Source organism: Amia ocellicauda, chromosome 5, assembly GCF_036373705.1.
Source record: "Amia ocellicauda isolate fAmiCal2 chromosome 5, fAmiCal2.hap1, whole genome shotgun sequence".
Taxonomy (NCBI): Eukaryota; Metazoa; Chordata; class Actinopteri; order Amiiformes; family Amiidae; genus Amia; species Amia ocellicauda.
In genome coordinates, this window is record NC_089854.1 from 6,742,190 (window position 1) to 6,761,789 (window position 19,600).

At 42.5% G+C, this 19,600-nt stretch overlaps 1 protein-coding gene across 1 annotated transcript; it reads left to right on the plus strand.

The window, feature by feature from the left end:
- The first annotated feature begins 859 nt into the window (after positions 1 to 859).
- Positions 860 to 18,916, plus strand: ampd1 (adenosine monophosphate deaminase 1 (isoform M)). The gene is made up of 16 exons (XM_066703467.1): positions 860 to 1,026; positions 5,560 to 5,571; positions 6,898 to 7,072; positions 8,853 to 9,000; positions 9,622 to 9,787; positions 10,156 to 10,375; positions 10,552 to 10,681; positions 12,255 to 12,449; positions 13,100 to 13,231; positions 14,159 to 14,322; positions 14,920 to 15,046; positions 15,268 to 15,431; positions 15,779 to 15,899; positions 17,205 to 17,378; positions 17,843 to 17,953; positions 18,311 to 18,916. The coding sequence occupies exons 1-16, from the start codon at positions 1,005 to 1,007 to the stop codon at positions 18,467 to 18,469; spliced, it is 2,220 nt and encodes a 739-aa protein (XP_066559564.1). The 5' UTR covers positions 860 to 1,004; the 3' UTR covers positions 18,470 to 18,916.
- The last annotated feature ends 684 nt before the right edge of the window (positions 18,917 to 19,600 follow it).

Sequence of the window (19,600 nt, forward strand, 5' to 3'; positions counted from 1 at the left end):
AGCCGCAGATGAGCTTCCCTGAGACGCTTTCTGACAGTTTGTGCAGAAGTTCTCCAGTTGTGCAAACCCACAGTTCCATCAGCTGTCCGCGTGGCTGGTCTCAGACGATCCCGCAGGTGAAGAAGCTGGATGTGGATGTGGAGTCTAAAACAATGTTGGATGCAGCTTATTGTAAAGAAACAAACATTCGATTCTCTGTCAACAGCTCAGGTGGCCATTCCTGCAGTCAGCAGCCAATCATATGCTCCCTCAAAACTGGAGACATCTGTGGCATTGTTTTGTGACAAAACTGCACCTTTTAGAGTGGCATTTTATTGTCCCCAGCATAGGGTGCACCTATGTAATGATCATGCTGTTGCATCAGCTTCTTGATTTACCACATCTGTCAGGGGGATGGATTATCTTGGCGATGGAAAAATGCTCATTTACAGGGCATGAAAACCAAAATGTGCAGAAAATTGTAGAAGTAAGTTGTTTGTGCGTATGGAAAATGGCTGGGATCTTTCATTTCAGGCACAAACAAGTTAAACTTACATAGTTCAGCTAATTGACAACTTTTACATATCAAAACAAGATTACTTTTGCGACCTGTATATTAACGCATTATGGGTTAACCCTTACATTTGTATTTGGCAACTTGCTTCCAAGCACGCTACACAGTGCTTTAATCGTATCTTCACTGGGAGATGCACTCTGACGAAGTCACTCTGGTTATCGCGACGTAACAGAGAAACCAGACCGCGACGGCATCGCGCATCGTGTAATCGAGGTCACTATCGGCCTCTCCAGCTCCTCTTCCTCCCAAAGCGCACGATAGGAGACCCTTAAAATAGCCCGGTGCGCATTCCTCCCGTGCGCCTTTTGGAGACGGGGCCTCTCCAGTTACGCAGCGCAGTAGCGTTTACCGTCCCCAGCCTGCAGCCTCAGTGCGCCGCCGTCTCTGGGTCGCTCAGTTCGCGCTGCCTCTGTCCATTGGGAAAGTGTTTCAGGACGTCCCTGCAAGCATGTCCAAAGTCAAACTTCCAGGTGAGTCCTGTGTTCCTGACAACCCAGTATTATGGCAACATCGTCTTTCCATCACTGTATAACAGACACACGTTTGCTGCTGTCTGTCTGTGCCATGCCATGCATGTGTCAGTGGATATGCAGAGTCAAAAACGGGAATATGACTGAACTAGGATAGCCTCCCGACTGCGTTAGCTTTTGTGTTATTCATATTATTAGTTATAGCTTATACATTGATTTTATATTACAGGTTCAGTTACATGTTTTTGAATTGGGTAAAACGTGTTACAAATTTGTACATCTGCAGTCTTATTTAGCCTATTTGTTTGTCTATCCATATATTTTGTTTATTTTTGAGAGTAATGTGTTGCATTATTTAAAAATATTCAAATTAATTGTCAATCCAGTTTATACAATCATACAATGGAACTTTTAAATCTATACAATGCAATCAAATAAAATGTCAAATGAGAAACACAAAAGGTGCGGGATAAAGGATATACAACGGCATATGCACCGTTAGATTTGTATTGTACCCAATTTGACGATGACATATGCAGTGTATTGTTTTCATAAATATTTGATTTTCAATCATTAAATTTGCTCAGTGATGTATTTGTGTTTGTTTTCAGTCATCCATGTATAAGATTAATTTGAGGGGCAGAGCATTTTAATCTCATCAAGCAACAACTAGGACTAAGACAAACAGCTTAATTAAGCAGCTATACACATTACCAAACCCAACCCAAAATAACCTTTTATTTTTTAGATTGACTAATGATATCGATTTGCTTTACCGTCAAACCTTGTTTTAAAAGAGTCCACCAGTAAATCTAATCGTTATATATATTGTATTCCTGGCCCTGAACCGGACTAATCTGTAATTGCCCATTCTACTGTCAACATCTACTGACACTTGACAGTTAGGGTCTTTTCTTCTGTTAGGAATTAAAAATAAATTAATAATAAATAACTAAAAAAAAATATTTAAACCAGGCTTAGAAAAGTATCTATTGTTGTTTTTCAAAGTCATGTATTTATCTCTGTGTCTGACAAACCTATCAGTGTTACTGTTCTTGATATTCTCTCTACTATTCCAGAGTTGACTTGTCTTTTTTGGTAATAATAATAGTTGCAGTAGTACATTTATCCAGACCAGACCATCTAACAGTATCACATTTTCTTAATACCTCTCTTCATTCTACGTTGCTTAAATGTCACAGTTTTTTAGTATTTTCTTTTATTCAGTTGACCTGATATGTTTGTGTAGAAATAATATACAAAAAACATGAAATCCCCTCTAAAGAAATAATGCAAGATCTTGAATTGAAATGAGAAATAAATAGACTGGGAGTGGAAATCATAATATTCAATATGGTAGGCGCATCTGTAGCAGGGGATTCGGTGGCAGGGATTAGGTGACAGAGTTGGCAGATTTGCTAGGACAAGTCTGGGTTTGTTGGTAGCGTGTGTCTGTGTGCACACACTGAGATTTTTATGTCTGTCTGCGTGATACAGTTGCAATAAAGGGCTTGGGAAAAAGTCACAAAAATGGTTAGGTCCATAAATATTTGGACAGTGACAGAATTGTCATCATTTTGGCTCTGTACGCCACCACAATGGATTTCAAAGGAAACAATCAATATGTACTTTAAGTGTAGACTTTCATCTATAATTTGAGGGTAGTTACATCCAAATTTGGTGAATGGTGTAGGAATTACACCCATTTCTACTTGTGTTCCCCTCAATTTTAGGGGCTCAAAAGCAATTGCACAAACTAACATAATCATGAATTAAATTGTGAGTTTCAATACTTGGTTGCAAATCCTTTGCAGTCAATGACTGCCTGAAGTCTGGAACCCATAGACATCAGCAGATGCTGGGTTTCTTCCCTGGTGATGCTCTGCCAGGCCTGTACTGCAGCTGTCTTTAGTTCCTGCTTGTTCTTGGGGCGTTTTGAATTCAGTTTTGCCTTAGAAATCAAAACAAACCAATCAGAGAGACAGCAAAAACATTAGGTGTGGCCAAATCAAATATTTGGTACATTCTTAAAAAGAAAGAACACACTGGTGAGCTCAGGAACACCAAAAGGCCCAGAAGACCACGGAAAACAACTGTGGTGGATGACAGAAGGATTCTTTCCCTGGTGAATAAAAACCCCTTCACAACAGTTGGCCATATCAAGAACAGGTAGAGGTATCTGTGTCAAAGTCAACAGTCAAGCAAAGACTTCACCCGAGTAAATACAGAGGGCTTACCACAAGATGTAAACCATTGGTAAGCCCCAAAAACAGGAAGACCAGATTAGAGTTTGACAAAAAACATCTAAAGAACCCTGTACAGTTCTGAAACAACATCCTATGGACAGATGAGACCAAGATCAACTTGTACCAGAATGATGAGAAGAGAAGAGTATGGAGAAGGGAAGGAACTGCTCATGATCAGAAGCATTCCACCTCATCTGTGAAGCATGTCATGGCATGGGCATGTATGGCTGCCAAGAGAACTGGTTCCCTTGTATTTATTGATGATGTGACTGCTGACAAAAGCAGCAGGATGAATTCTGAAGTGTTTCGGGCTATATTATCTGCTCAGAGTCAGCCAAATACTTCAAAACTCATTGGACGGCACTTCACAGTGCAGATGGACAATGACCCGAATCATACTGCAAAAGCAACCCAAGACTTTTTTAAGCCAAAGTGGAATGTTCTGCAATGGCCAAGTCAGTCACCTGACCTGAATCCAACTGAGCAGCATTTCACCTGCTGAAGGCAAAACTGAAGGCAAAACGCCCCAAGAACAAGCAGGAACTAAAGACAGTTGCAGAACAGGCCTGGCAGAGCATCACCAGGGAAGAAACCCAGCATCTGCTGATGTCTATGGATTCCAGACTTCAGGCAGTCATTGACTGCAAAGGATTTGAAACCAAGTATTGAAACTCACAATTTAATTAATGATTATGTTAGTTTGTGCAATTGCTTTTGAGCCCCTAAAATTGGGGGGACCACATATAAAAATGGGTGTAATTCCTACACCATTCACCCAATTTGGATGTAACTACCCTCAAATTATAGATGAAAGTCTACATTTAAAGCTCATCTTGATTGTTTCCTTTCAAATCCATTGTGGTGGTGTACAGAGACAAAAAGATGATGACAATTGTGTCACTGTCCAAATATTCATGGAGCTAACTGTATATTCCATCCTCTGTCACATTATTTTGAGCCCCTAGCTCAGAAGGACTAGTTAGAACTTTGTGTTTTCCTCTGTAAACTATGAATGGAATCCATATCGTTTACAGTGAAAAATCCTTGCGTCTGCAAGCCTGCTCCCGGCTGAAGTGATGTCCATCTCCCAGCTGTCTCTTCAGAGCAAGCCCGGGGTTGTACAAGGTTCACAAAACAGCATGTAATATTATATCTGGTTATAAACTAGTCAAGGAGATGACTTATCATGATGACTTTTAAATGTCATTAAATTGATCCCCCCCCACACCTCCATCCCCTGTGTGGCTATTAAGGTTTTTAATTGAATTTTAGTAGGTCAGAGATTTAAAGCACACATGTAATGAAGTACTGGACTAGGAGTGAGTCCTCCTGGGGATTTACTGATTCCATTGCGCTGTTTATGCAATCCAATAAATTAAACTCTTGTTTCTCATGGGTTTTGCTTTTCCCTTCAGAGGAAAACACCCAACACTCCTGCAGGCTCTCCCTGTACCTGGCCACCCTCCTTTTACAATCACCAAATATTTCACACCAGCAAAATAAAAGCTCCTTCTGTTGACAGCTGGCTTCTGTGACAGGTGGCGGGCCCACTGGTAGCTATTTCAGAGGGGAAATGTGCAACATCCAAAAATCTCCCTACAATAATATGGTCTATTGTTGTGTATCTCACAGTTCTACAGTAATATTATTTGTAATGCTGTCCCCATTGCAGGTGACTAACTACTTAATTTCAGTTGTGAACAACTCAGCCTGTGAGAAACGCACAGTCTTTCCCCGCATCACTTATCGGCACACTGTAATACTGTATAACTGCATGAAGAACTAAAGCCAAATTGATGGACAATAATATTACCTTAGGCAGAGTGTTTAAAGATGCTTCTTGACAATCCCTATATTCAGTTCAATTCAATTAATATCAGATATCATGTGGTGTAATGCTCTACGCCAACAGGTCACCCCAGAGCCCTTTGCAGAGACTGAGAATATAATATAAACCAAATGGGACAGATGTGAGCAGCAGAAATGGAGGTTTGCTGCAAAGGGTGGCTTAATAGTGTCATGTGTGGTGAAATGAGATGAAACCATCAGGCACAGAGGAGAGAACAGCCTTTGAAAAAGATCTGAAAGGCCATTTTAATCTAGGATTTCATTTCATGCAGGATTGGAAGAAGTAAAAGGTCTGAATAGCCTTTCCTATATATATTGAAGCATATTCAATTTGCCGCCACACGTGTGCTCTGCCTCCTGTGTACCTGCTCTGGTCTAACCTGGCCTTCTCTCTTGTCGTCCTGCTCTTCTTTTAACCTCTTTCCTGATGACCCTACAGCGGTGGGAGAGGGTAAGTATGGTGTGTGAGGAGAGGTGGAGGTGCAGTTTGGGTGTTGCCCTGTGTGAAAGCTTTGCCCTATTCACTGCTTATTGCCCACATCTGGCCAGTCAGCCTTGATGTATTGTAAACCTACAGGCATCACATAGAGCACAACTGTGAGGTTTTTGTGTTTTTATGTTATTGGGTTGCTCAGATAACATAAAGAAATTGCTCACATCAGTTCAGATTAGGAAATTATATTCTTATTCTTATATGAACGGGATCTTCTGCTTTTGTCCCATTTTCTTTTAATAATAATCCTCCCTTTAAACACAGTTGAATATTATTAATTCAGTAGAACATTTTATAGAAACTTTCAGAGCGATTTGCTTTGTACTTTTGACTCCAATGCAAAATTTGCGCATACTGTTGTTTTTGTGTGTATGATAATATAGATAACATAGCTGCAGAAAATATATATAAACTGCAATATGAGAGGTGGTAAATTGGGCTATACAAAACACAATCGAACTTCTTGTTCTGGGTGCACGTGAGTTGCTTATGGCAATCTCCAGGCTACAGAATATGGTTTTGCTACTGTTTCCCCCGCATGTTGCTCTGATGCTGGCCAAGCGATCTGAATGTTCCTGCTGGACGGACAGGGGCCGTGATGATGGGTAACTGTTGAACTGCTGGCTTTCAAGGCTGACGATGGCTGTGTGTTGCTCTGTAGTATTTGGTGGGAGGTGGGGTGTGAGCAAAAGCCAGGCTTATTGAGCTTTAATGTATCCACACTGAAGCTATGTGGAAGTTACACTTGTCCTGTGGCTGTGCTGTATGTTGATCTTTTGATATGTGTAACTGTATGCTTATCTCTGAGTCCGTCTCCTGCTACAGCACTGTCCTTTTAATGGGACAATTGTGACTGGAAAGCGACAGCGATACGGACCAAGCCTGTTCTCACCTGCTATGCTCATTGTGGGCTAACACTTTACAATAATGGGCACCAATTCTTAATGAGTTAATGTCTGAATCCCACAGGAATAACATATGAACGCCTCATGCAGTTCCACTGAGTTCTCATGTGGATCACATGTAGTGACCCTCTCCCTAACCCTGACCCTCACCTTGTTACACATGTAATTAACAGCAGAAGTCAGATGAACTACATAAGGTATTTGTGGGTTATTCCTGTGGTCTTCATACATCAATGCCTTAAGAATTAGTGCCCATTAGTGCAAAGTGTGACTGAAAATGCAACAACAGCGATAAACAAACAAACGTGACGGCAGCGCAGTCACAGTGGTGTGCGTTGCCGGTGAGCCCCCTGTAAGACTGTGTTCTGCACTGTTGCAGAGACCGACAAGTCCATGCGGGCCTTCGCCGAGAAGGTGTTCGCTTCTGCGGTGAAGGACGAGGACGTCCGAGAGGAGATCTCCCTCTTTGACGTGCCAGATGACTGTCCCATCTTCCACCAGGAGCTCACAGAACAGCTGCACTACAATGAGACCAGAGAGAGCAGTGAGAAACGGTAAAGTATGGGGGGGGGGTGTAGCTATATAGCTACCTGGCGCAAAACTTTGAAGATTCATATTTTGTTATTATTATTATCTTAAAAAAAAAAAAAATCATATACAGTGAGGGGAAAAATGTATTTGATCCCCTGCTGATTTTGTACGTTTGCCCACTGACAAAGAAATGATCAGTCTATAATTTTAATGGTAGGTGTATTTTAACAGTGAGACACAGAATAACAACAAAAAAATCCAGAAAAACGCATTTCAAAAAAGTTATACATTGATTTGCATGTTAATGAGGGAAATAAGTATTTGATCCCCTATCAATCAGCAAGATTTCTGGCTCCCAGGTGTCTTTTATACAGGTAACGAGCTGAGATTAGGAGCACTCTCTTAAAGGGAGTGCTCCTAATCTCAGCTCGTTACCTGTATAAAAGACACCTGTCCACAGAAGCAATCAATCAATCAGATTCCAAACTCTCCACCATGGCCAAGACCAAAGAGCTGTCCAAGGATGTCAGGGACAAGATTGTAGACCTACACAAGGCTGGAATGGGCTACAAGACCATCGCCAAGCAGCTTGGTGAGAAGGTGACAACAGTTGGTGCGATTATTCACAAATGGAAGAAACACAAAATAACTGTCAATCTCCCTCGGTCTGGGGCTCCATGCAAGATCTCACCTCGTGGAGTTTCAATGATCATGAGAACGGTGAGGAATCAGCCCAGAACTACACGGGAGGATCTTGTTAATGATCTCAAGGCAGCTGGGACCATAGTCACCAAGAAAACAATTGGTAACACACTACGCCGTGAAGGACTGAAATCCTGCAGCGCCCACAAGGTCCCCCTGCTCAAGAAAGCACATGTACAGGCCCGTCTGAAGTTTGCCAGTGAACATGTGAATGATTCAGAGGAGAACTGGGTGAAAGTGTTGTGGTCAGATGAGACCAAAATCGAGCTCTTTGGCATCAACTCAACTCGCCGTGTTTGGGGGAGGAGGAATGACCCCAAGAACACCATCCCCACCGTCAAACATGGAGGTGGAAACATTATGCGTTGGGGGTGTTTTTCTGCTAAGGGGACAGGACAACTGCACCGCATCAAAGGGACGATGGACGGGGCCATGTACCGTCAAATCTTGGGTGAGAACCTCCTTCCCTCAGCCAGGGCATTGAAAATGGGTCATGGATGGGTATTCCAGCGTGACAATGACCCAAAACACACAGCCAAGGCAACAAAGCAGTGGCTCAAGAAGAAGCACATTAAGGTCCTGGAGTGGCCTAGCCAGTCTCCAGACCTTAATCCCATAGAAAATCTGTGGAGGGAGCTGAAGGTTCAAGTTGCCAAACGTCAGCCTCGAAACCTTAATGACTTGGAGAGGATCTGCAAAGAGGAGTGGGACAAAATCCCTCCTGAGATGTGTGCAAACCTGGTGGCCAACTACAAGAAACGTCTGACCTCTGTGATTGCCAACAAGGGTTTTGCCACCAAGTACTAAGTCGAAGGGATCAAATACTTATTTCCCTCATTAACATGCAAATCAATTTATAACTTTTTTGAAATGCGTTTTTCTTGATTTTTTGTTGTTGTTATTCTGTCTCTCACTGTTAAAATACACCTACCATTAAAATTATAGACTGATAATTTCTTTGTCAGTGGGCAAACGTACAAAATCAGCAGGGGAACAAATACTTTTTTCCCTCACTGTACATTGGAAATATTTTTTCATTGGACTCCGAGTCTTAAATTTTTCTGTATAATCTTGACAATGCATGGCCTATTGCCCCCTTAGGAAGAAGCGTCTGAGGCGTTCCTGCACCATCACCATGCCTTCTCCCCTGTCGGCCCCGGTCGCACTCACGCCCGAGATTGATATGCCAACCTATCTGGAGGTGCCCCACTTTCAGAGAGTGGCCATTATTGGAGATTATGCTTCAGGGGTGAGTTTGTCTCGTGCTTTCTCTGTAACTGTGTCTGCCTTAGTCTCAGTATCCCCCTTTACACTCGTACTGCTTCCCAGCTAACACCATAATGTGTGCTAACAATATGACATGGTGGTGTAGTAAAATTAAAATATAACTACATTCATACAGAACAAAATAATACAGATAACAAAATACAGAGAATAAAGCTTAAGTAAATTGTAAAACAAAAATATTGAACACTGAAACAACAACCTCACACAGTGTTGCCAGAATGTGATAGCACAGATGTCGTCTGGTCTCTCATAATATTATCTCATTGTCTCACACATACTGGCTGCAGATTTTATTTTAAGTTAAAAAACAACAAAATTTGGGCAATACAACGTGGTGATTTTATTGTCACCCTTCCGGTCATTTGTAATTGTAAAAAATCTAGACATGTTAATAATTGTAGTTGTTTAGTGGTGCCTCAAAATAAAATAAATAACAAAAAATAATGTGTAGTAGCTAGGTTAAAGCACTAGGGGGAGCGCTGTTTTTAAGATATAATTATTATACAGCTTTACATCACCAGTACAGTTTGCTTTACCTTCTTGAAGATGTTTCTCCTAACCTCCCTGTGTTGTGCCCTCCCAGGTGACCATGGACGATTTCGAGCTGGCGTGTAAGGGCCTGTACCAAGCTGTGTCTATCAGGGAGAAATACATGCGCCTGGCCTTCCAGCGCTTTCCCTGCACGGTCTCCCAGTTCCTGCGCAACATAGAGGGAAACGCATGGAAGGAAGATGAGCAGGTCCACCCAGGTATAGTCTTAGGCATCCTGCACCCTGCCTGAATGGACTGGAGGATATTAAGAGAAATAAAATAAAAGTAGTTAAAAGTGGACCACGTTATCAAGTTCAAATCTGTTTTTATTTGGTCTTGCGTAAGTACGAGGTCTCAGACAAATAGATGGAGGGGGGGATGGGGATGGACTACAATTTTGATTTCACTGGCTGTCCGCATCATACAGAAAGAACCCGAAAGAGGATGAAAAAGCACCTTTTGAATCACTGCATCTGTTATTATTTAAGATATATCCGAAAGTGAAGAAACTGACTGACTAATGTGGACTCGAGGTGTGTCGCTGTGGTGGGAAGTGTGTCTAAGGTGTGTGAATCCTTTGCTACAGTGTTCACCTCCCCGCCCAAGAAGGGTGAGGACCCGTTGGCGACCGATAATTTGCCCAAGAACCTGGGTTACGTGGCCCGCATGAGGGACGGCGTGATTTACATCTACGCCAACAAGGAGGCTGCGGACAAGCACGAGCCCAAGGACCTGCCCTACCCTGACCTCACCACCTTCATCGATGACATGAACTTCCTCATCGCTCTCATCGCACAAGGCCCCACGTGAGCGAGCATGTTTGCCCTCGGAGATTCATACACCTTCTGTAAACCTTTGACTGTGACCACTTTAACCTGTTAGAACGACGGCCTACAGAACCTTCTCAGGACTTTGAGACCCAGTTTTCACCAAATCCCCTTGTGGGGGAGACCCTGACTTCCTATGTCTCTGTCTTGTGCAGTAAGACATACACCCACCGCAGGCTGAAGTTCCTCATGTCCAAGTTCAACGTCCATGAGATGCTGAATGAGACCGAAGAGCTGAAGGAGCTGAAAAACAATCCCCACCGAGACTTCTACAACTGCAGGAAGGTACGGCACCGATACTCTTCGTCTCTGGAGACTAGGGTACTCACTGGTCCATGACATCGATGTTGCAAATATAGCATTTTATTTCCTTCCCCATTTTTAAATGTGGTTAGGACAGCTTCCTGCCTATTTTAAACAGTGATATCCGTTTGAAACATGTTTAAAAATGGCTTATTCAGAACCCCTTTCAAATATGTCTGCATCCTCCCCACTCTTAACATTCATTGCTGCTATGGGATTATACACTAGACAGGGAATTTAGCTCTGCTGGATGTGTAAGAGTAGTCAGTGCTGCCCTCTGCTGCCCAGACAGTTATATTACAGCATGTACACAAACGACAAAAAGATGAATGCATAGGAGGTATTTTCATTGTGTGCAGTATTAACATGTCTATTAAACCATTGAGTCTTAATTGTTTCTTATTATGTGTAAATCATCTGCAGCAATATGTGGGAGGTAGAATCGATTGTGTGTTGTTGTTTTTTTCGTGCCCCTATCTGAAAACAGCACTGTTTTTCAAGTTTTAAATGTCAAGGACCAACAGAACAGGAAAAGTAACCCCTCCTCTGCCCTGCCCTTCCTTAGTCTGCAGGTGATTGGCTTACTTTGGTACAAACTTCAGGTGGAGCACTTGGCTTCTTTATGGTTCAGTCTGTTTTTAAATGACTATTCATTACACCCAGACAACTATAACCTATAAATGTATTCAAGGCTTTATTTTCTGGCTGCGGATGGCAAATAGACAAGCACTATTTCTAGACCATTCCAGATCCAGACACACACTTATGTCATGTGGGTGTGTTGCTGTGCTGAGACGGAGCGGAAAAGGGCACTAAATGACAGGTTCACCCACTCGGGTGCGCTATACATAGTAAAACAATGCCTCCCCTGTGGTAAATCAGGGAAGTGAAGGTGTGAACTGCCCTCTCGCCCTACCCCATGGGGAGGGTCTTTAGTGGTTGACAAAGGCTTGTTTTAAAGTCCTTTGAAAGTGGCCTCAGCTGGGATGTCTGTGTGAGGTAGTGGGCCCGTGGCCTGCACTCCCCTCATGGTAAAGAAAAGCATGTCCCTCAGGTCGCATGTCTTTAAAGACAAAATTAACCGTTTCTTCCCATTTCAATTTATCTGGTGTAAACCAGAATGAACACCGGTTTCTTGAGATTTCAGCAGCACAGAGACGCACAGTATACATGTTCCAAAAAACAGCTGCAATCTTCATAAAGCTCCGATAAATGTCGGTCTATTGCTGACTTTCAAGTGTGATAAATGTTGTGCAAAATAAATGATACCTATTGGTGAACAGAATACCATATTGTTTGCGTTAGCTGAATTAAATGCTTTTTGATCGCCGTGTTTTTGACAGTGTTTTGGTCTCTCTCTTTTTTTTCTTTTAATGCCTCATTTTATTCAATTACTTTATACTAATCATAATTAGTTTTTATTTTTCTAATTAGTCAGAGTTAAAATTGGTATCAAAACAATGACTATCAATTAAGAGGCTGCATGGACATCCAGGGCATAGCAGTTGAATTACAATCATGACTTTTCGATGCGAAAAACCACCCATGTCTGCAGGTGGACACCCACATCCACGCGGCCGCCTGCATGAACCAGAAGCACCTGCTGCGCTTCATCAAGAAGTCGTACCGCGTGGACGCGGACAGGGTGATCAGCTCTGTGAAGGGCAAGGACATCACCATGAAGGAGCTCTTCGAAACCCTCAAGCTCCACCCCTATGACCTGACCGTGGACTCCCTGGACGTGCACGCTGTGAGTACTGAGCACGGCTCCTACTCCGGCCTTCTCCTCTACTTTGTCAGCACACTGTCACCTCTATAGTGCCTTTCTGCCTCTGAACACCTGTATACACAGCAGGTCAGCTCCAGGAAGGATAGCTGCTGTCCTGGTAGCTCATGCTGTGTCACTCCCAGTGGGAGTGGGTCCTCTAACAAGACTTTCTTGAAAGATTTTGCTTGCCTCTTCTAGTCAGCAACTTTAATTCCCAATTTAAGGAATGCTGCAGTTTCTCAAACTCCTTTGACAGTCTCAGGTGCTGTGAAATGCTTGTCTAAGGTTCCCAGAGCCTGAATTGCATTTGAAGTGACCTCCACCTTATTGTTCACATTTTACCAGCTCAGGTTCACAAAGAGGTTCTACACAGGACTTGCCCAGTTAAAATATGTAACTGTATAATAGTCTACTATTGATGAAGTGCAACTAAAACATACTGCAGGTGCACAGATTACTTGTCAATACACATAAAAGGATAAATGTTGTTAAGTGTGACTGGAAAAATAGATACCATATGTAATTGGAACCAGTAATGAAAATGAGATTTTATGAAGGCAGCATATTCCGGGATGTTTATTTATTGGTTAATGGATGTTTTTAATATCTTGTGCTCTCGTTTCTCCCCTCAGGGTAGACAGACCTTCCAGCGATTCGATAAGTTCAATGCCAAGTACAACCCGGTGGGGGCCAGCGAGCTGAGAGATCTGTACATGAAGACTGACAACTACATCGAGGGAGAGTACTTTGCAACCATTATTAAGGTGAGGAGGATGATGTGGGGGCAATAGTCTCCAGCATTTGAATTAAATGTCTGAAAATAAAGATAATCAATCTTATTTTAGTCCAGAGAGATTCAGATTCCTCTGTCTTCTTTTGTTCTGTGCTGTTTACTTGTCAAGCGTCAATAGCGGACTCTTTCGATGAAAGATCTGAGAGTGAAGTCAGACACATAATGAAATAACTGTAGTCAATTAATACCAGAGGCAAAGATCCTTCCCTCAGACCTAGTGGGAAAGCGTGTTGGCTCCTGATTCAGCCATCAAGAGAAATATGACTATTGTGAAATCTGCCTCAGTATTATGTGTGGGCTGGGTCAAAAACACCTCCCAATGCCATCAATGGTCATATAAAATCATTGTAAGGGCATGTATGGGAAAATGGAGAGTTGCAACAGACGGGAGGAAACTGTAATACTGTCAAGACTGTGATGAGAAGAAAACGCATCGCATGTTACACAAATCTTAAGACAAAACATAACATAAAATAACATATGGCATGGGATTATGTTAATCTTTACTAAATAGACTAGACCATCTTGCAGAGCTTATGTTAGAAGTGTGTGATGCCATATTTAACGTATATAAATTCAGCTTAGATTTTTAGGGGTTGCAGCATTTTTCCATAAAGATATCTTCCTGATATGAAAAATGATAACCAGTCACATTTTGTACATGTATAACTAAACACACATATATGTTTAGATAATAAAATGTGGAAAAAAATACATCTTGTTAATAAAACTTTTATCACAGTGGGTGTTTTGTTCTCACTGTCAAATATAATTTACTGGGAATAACTGTAACGATACTGCAAAGAATCCCACTCATAACAGGAAACACCTTTATAGGCTAAATATTAACCAATTAGTGAAGGGGATAAAGTGCACGACTTTTGTCCCCCCCAAACAGGAAGTGGCCTCTGACCTGGAGGATGCGAAGTACCAATATGCCGAACCCCGCCTGTCCATCTACGGCCGCTCTCCCTCTGAGTGGACCAAGCTGGCCAACTGGTTCACCAAACACAGGGTCTACTCTCCTAACATGAAGTGGATGATCCAGATTCCAAGGATCTAGTACGTGTCTGCCTGCATGTCTCTGTATCCACACTGAGTCAACCCAGTCCACAGGCCATCATCCTCATTCTGTACTAACTTCCCCTTTTGATGTATTATCTCTGTGTTGATTTATTTATTTATTTTAAATTTCAAAACTGGAGTCTTTCCCAGCTTTAGCTTTCCCTGGATCACGGTAAAGGTACTATAGTGTCTGGGGGTTTGCAGTGACCTGAATAACTTTACTGACAAGAAAAGAAAGTTTCCCATTTCCTCCCAACAAAACAGCAACAACAAAAAAAACTCCCAAAGCAAACACAGATGGTAACTCTTTAGGACCCTAAAGATCCAATATGTGATATATATGCTTTCAGTCTGTTTCTAGTTTTCTCTCATATAGTCCGCAGTCTGCTGGGAAAATGAACACTGTTCCTTGGCAGACTAGATTCGATATTGCAGCAGTGGCTTTGTTTCCTAATGAGGGGGGGCTCGCAGCCAGAGACAACAAGAGGGACACCCTGGGTTTGAATTTGCAATCTCCCCCTGATCTCCAGAGAGAGAGGCTATCTCCCGGCTGAGCCTTGCACAGTGTATCTTATTTTCTGTGTTTACTTCCAGCGACATTTTCAAAGTTGCAAACTTTGTGCCACACTACGGGAAAATGCTGGAGAACATCTTCCTCCCTGCCTTCCAGGCCACCATTAACCCCCAAGACAACAAGGAGCTGAGTGTTCTGCTTAAACACGTGAGTGACAGAGAGAGAGAAAGTGTGGGGGATAGGGAGAGAGCTCAGCGGGAGTCAGATTAGGAAAGATTCAGCAAAGATAGCCCTAACAAGGGGAGAATGTGAATGCTGAGAGGCAGAGAGGGGTCTGTGGGAGCAAACAGGCAGTAGAGTTCTTCTGTACAAGGGTCCCAGCTCAGGTGGCTGACTCCCCCCCCCCCCCCCCCTCTCTCTCTGCCCAGGTGACAGGCTTTGACAGCGTGGATGACGAGTCCAAGCACAGTGGCCACATGTTCTCCACCAAGAGCCCCAAGCCCGAGAAGTGGGATATTGCCAAGAACCCATCCTACACCTACTACATCTACTACATGTACGCCAACATCATGGTCCTCAACCAGCTGCGCAAGTAAGTCCCTCCCATCTTTACCACAGCTCTCCAGTGAACATGTGGCCTCAATCAACATAATCCCAGTCTGCCCACCCAGTCCGCCTGCATAGGAACTGAAATCCCAGATGTTGACCCATGCAATGTGCAGAGAACATCGCTACAGAGCATCCCGAGAATTCTTCTGACACCGTTTGTGCAGGGTAATACATTTCTCTCATGTCATATTTGGACGCGCCTGAAATACAACTGAACTACAACTTTATGTAACGTTGCCAGATGGGAATGGGTCCGGTGGGAAGCCGTGTGGGGGCTTTTCCTCAGTGGTGGGCAATGTCAGTGAGCGCTGTGTGGGCTGTGTGTTGCAGGCAGCGTGGGCTGAACACCTTCCAATTCAGGCCCCACTGTGGGGAGGCGGGAGCCGTCACTCACCTGCTGGCATCTTTCATGACAGCGGACAACATCTCCCACGGGCTCAACCTCAAGAAGGTCAGTCACCACCAGAGAATGAGTGTTACACATGAGCCCACTACCTGCATGCTTAACTATGGTGGTGCTGTGGTTTTACAGTGTTTCCCTGTGGTTTTTACATGCCTTCACTGAGCTTTACTACAGTGGTCGACCATAGGGAACTGAACAGGCCCTTGATATATTTGTCATTGTAAGGCATCCCATTGTCCACTGTAGTTAAGCACTGATGTGCCATGTTGGACCCACTGTAAAACTATGTTAAAAGTGCACGAATCCTATGGTACATTTACCCGAGTAAAATAAAGGAAGAAAACCTAGTCCATGGATCTGCAGGTAATATCTGGGAGAAGATGTTTATGAGGCAGCACTGGGACAGCTGCTTCAGGTACAGTGCGACAGGGTGTAGTACTACATACAGGGCGTGTGCTCCCTTGGAGATTCAGCATTCCTCGGGTATGAGGCAGGAGGTCCATTAGAAAACACACCCAGCTGTGTGATACATACATCAGTCTATCTCTGAATGGCTCTTTCAAGAGGAAACAAGTTCCCAACGTTTTTTGGGATTAACTTCCATTTCTAATTGTGCAACCATGCATTATGATGAATTACTATTCTTGATTTATAAATGTATGTGACTTTCACACAGGCTATTTGCAGAGACTTCAGTTATCAATGATATTAAAAAAACAGTGCATTCTTGTTCACGGTTCAAATGCATGGTGTCGTAATTCACATTCAGGGTGGTTACCCTTGCTTCTATATTTCTGCTTTACTGTCCCTCTGTAATGTATTGCATTAGGTTTATCCTGCATCTGGTATTTCATTAGTTCACTCCACTTATTATTGCACTTTCTAACTTAGTCCACCTCACTTGCAATGTATTTGTAATGCACTTGAATGATTCACTGTTGCTTTGAATAAAGCTATGAACCATATTTACTAATAATAAACAATTTAAAAAATATGATTTGTAAAGTAATTATAAATAATAATCATAATAATGTAGTGCAAGCCTCTGAGATTCTTGAAGAAACATCTTGAGGTTTTTAGATTAGTGTGGAGCACAACAAAATTCGACGAGCCTTTTAATTATTGCCCCTACCCTTCCGTAAGTTTAGCCTGGTAAATTTAAACATTTATTGTGGTTGAATAGTAATATCCATATGGTTTTAACAGGCCTTCATTACCATAGTAAAACCATGTGAAAAGTGCAAAGATCTTATAGTAAATTTAACTGCATAATCTTACTTAAGTCTTGGTCTTAATGTCGGCACCATGCCTTGACTTTGTGCCATGCTCTTGTTTCCGTGCGTGGTCTTGTAGAGCCCAGTCCTGCAGTACCTGTACTTCCTGACCCAGATTCCCATCGCCATGTCTCCGCTCAGCAACAACAGCCTCTTCCTGGAGTACGCCAAGAACCCCCTGCCCGAGTTCCACAAGAAAGGCCTGGTGGTCTCCCTGTCCACAGATGATCCCATGCAGTTCCACTACACCAAGGTGAGGGACCTCAACAGGGTTGGGTCAGGGGCCACTCGGGGGAGGAGACATATCATGTGTTAGAATGTATAAGCTTTCAGCTGATATGGTGATGGAACTGGCTATTTTATGTTCTTCTTGTAGATAGAGATCCTGTTCATGGGAAAATATTTTAAATTAAAACAACAGCAACAAAAATACTAAGCAAATAGCAGAAGTAATTTGATTGTAACACAAAAGGGAAATGAAAGAGACAGGGAAAAGGAACTTGGTACCTTCTGACGTGTCTGGATTTCTTCTTTTTGATTTCGTAACCCCCAGCAGGCTGGTTGATCCTGTCCAGAATTTGACAGGACAGGTATAGTATTGAACAGGCCAGAATAATAAATCAACATGTGTTGCATCTTGACTGTACTTGATATATAACAAAAAGATTTTACAAGGTGATAATGGGAGAGGCTGATGGCTGTCTGACTGTGTTCCAGGAGCCCCTGATGGAAGAGTACGCCATCGCGGCCCAGGTCTTTAAGCTGAGCACCTGTGACATGTGTGAGATCTCGAGGAACAGCGTCCTGCAGAGCAGCCTGTCCCATGAGGTAGGGTTGAGTAGCTGTGGTGGAGGTCGCCACAGACCGACAGTGATGTCACTTCCTGTGTTAGTACACAGCCGCTAAATCACTGGAGGAACTGTGCATCCAGATACACAGTGGTTAAAATCAGGATGACAGAACATGTGTTGCTCAAGAGATTCAGATTGTACTGTGATTTAGTTATATATCTTGAAGAAAAAACTAAGTTTATGCAGCATAATCCATTATGAAATTTTTGCATTTTCGCCCTTGTTCATTTACCATTTACTTCACTTGGGTTACCATACCTCTCCATGTTTAATCTGTGGATCAGTGCTTTTCTGCAGAATACTGCTCACTCTCTCTCTCTCTCTCTCTCTGCAGGAGAAGATTCACTTTTTGGGAAAGGACTATATGAAGGAAGGTCCCCTTGGCAATGACATCCGAAAGACCAATGTTGCTCAGATACGTATGGCCTACCGATACGAGACCCTTTGCTACGAGCTCAACCTCATTTCTGAAGCCATCAAATCCACAGACTGAGCCCCTTACATCTTGCCAGTCCCTTTCCCTTTGCCATTTTAAGCATCTTTTTAAGATCCATTTTAAAGACCCAATCCAAACTTTGACCTTTATCACAAACCTGTCCCATAGTCACTTTTTACTACATAGAAATGCAAGTGCCAGGGTACAAGTTTGTAATTTGTGATTCGCAGGCAGCGCCAAGTCTTGATTTGGTTTAGGCCGAAGACTCCTCCCTGGAATGCTGTTTTTCTTGACTCTCAGGACATTTGATATTTTTTCCCCCACTATTTCCTATTAATTTATTTCACCTGGATTGACTGTATGTCACTGGATACAGTAGATAGTCCCCCACATGCAACCCTTCCCTCTCAGAAATTAAAACACTGGGCTTTATGGGGGGAAAACGGAGCCCAAAGCCAAAATAATGATTTCAAATAATTAAAAACATTGTGCTCTAGAATTGTATTTCACTGTTTTTTGTGTGTTTATTGGTTATGATCTTCTGGTTCTCAAAAGTTGGTCACAGTTCTGATTTTCGTTGTCTTAATACAAGCACCGTAAGGACTAGCAGCAAACAGCTATTTACAAAGAGGAAAACCACAGCAAAGACAGTATAGCTTTAAAAATATCACTGGTGGTTTTGATGACTAACACCTAGTGGAAGAACTAGTATTTTACACCTGATCTGAATTATGCAATGTGGTTTACTGGAAGTCACTGTTGAGTATCTTTAAAAGCTTCTGGTTTATATAGCAATTCAGTTAATTATTAATGTATTAACAGCTGTCCGACTCAAGAAGCACCGGCAAGGTCCAAGATTCTTGGTAGACACTTGAGTAAGTTAGACTGCAAAATGTCTGTTCCCAATATCTTATATTCACATTACAACAAACAACTCCACTAGGTTTAATAATAATTCTCCAGGTGAAGCTTGGCAACCCTTCTTTTGCAGGACATAGTACAACACAACAAGGGGCATCAAGGCTACAACACAAAATGATTAATCTGGGCAGGAAGAATCTAGACAGACTATTTTTTATTATTAACATAACATTATCATAACATTAACATTGTTCCTTCAAGGTCTTTCACTGCTGCTTTACTTTCCACAGCTCCATCACGGATATCTTTTAAGTTATAGACTTGACA

What these genes read in the sequence shown, in the direction of transcription:
- ampd1 (XM_066703467.1), top strand. Translation starts at nt 1,005, where the DNA reads ATGTCCAAAGTCAAACTTCCAG. An exon ending in CTCATCGCACAAGGCCCCAC is followed by an intron (nt 10,376 to 10,551) that starts GTGAGCGAGCAT and finishes TGTCTTGTGCAG; the next exon opens with TAAGACATACACCCACCGCA. An exon ending in ACTCCCTGGACGTGCACGCT is followed by an intron (nt 12,450 to 13,099) that starts GTGAGTACTGAG and finishes TTCTCCCCTCAG; the next exon opens with GGTAGACAGACCTTCCAGCG.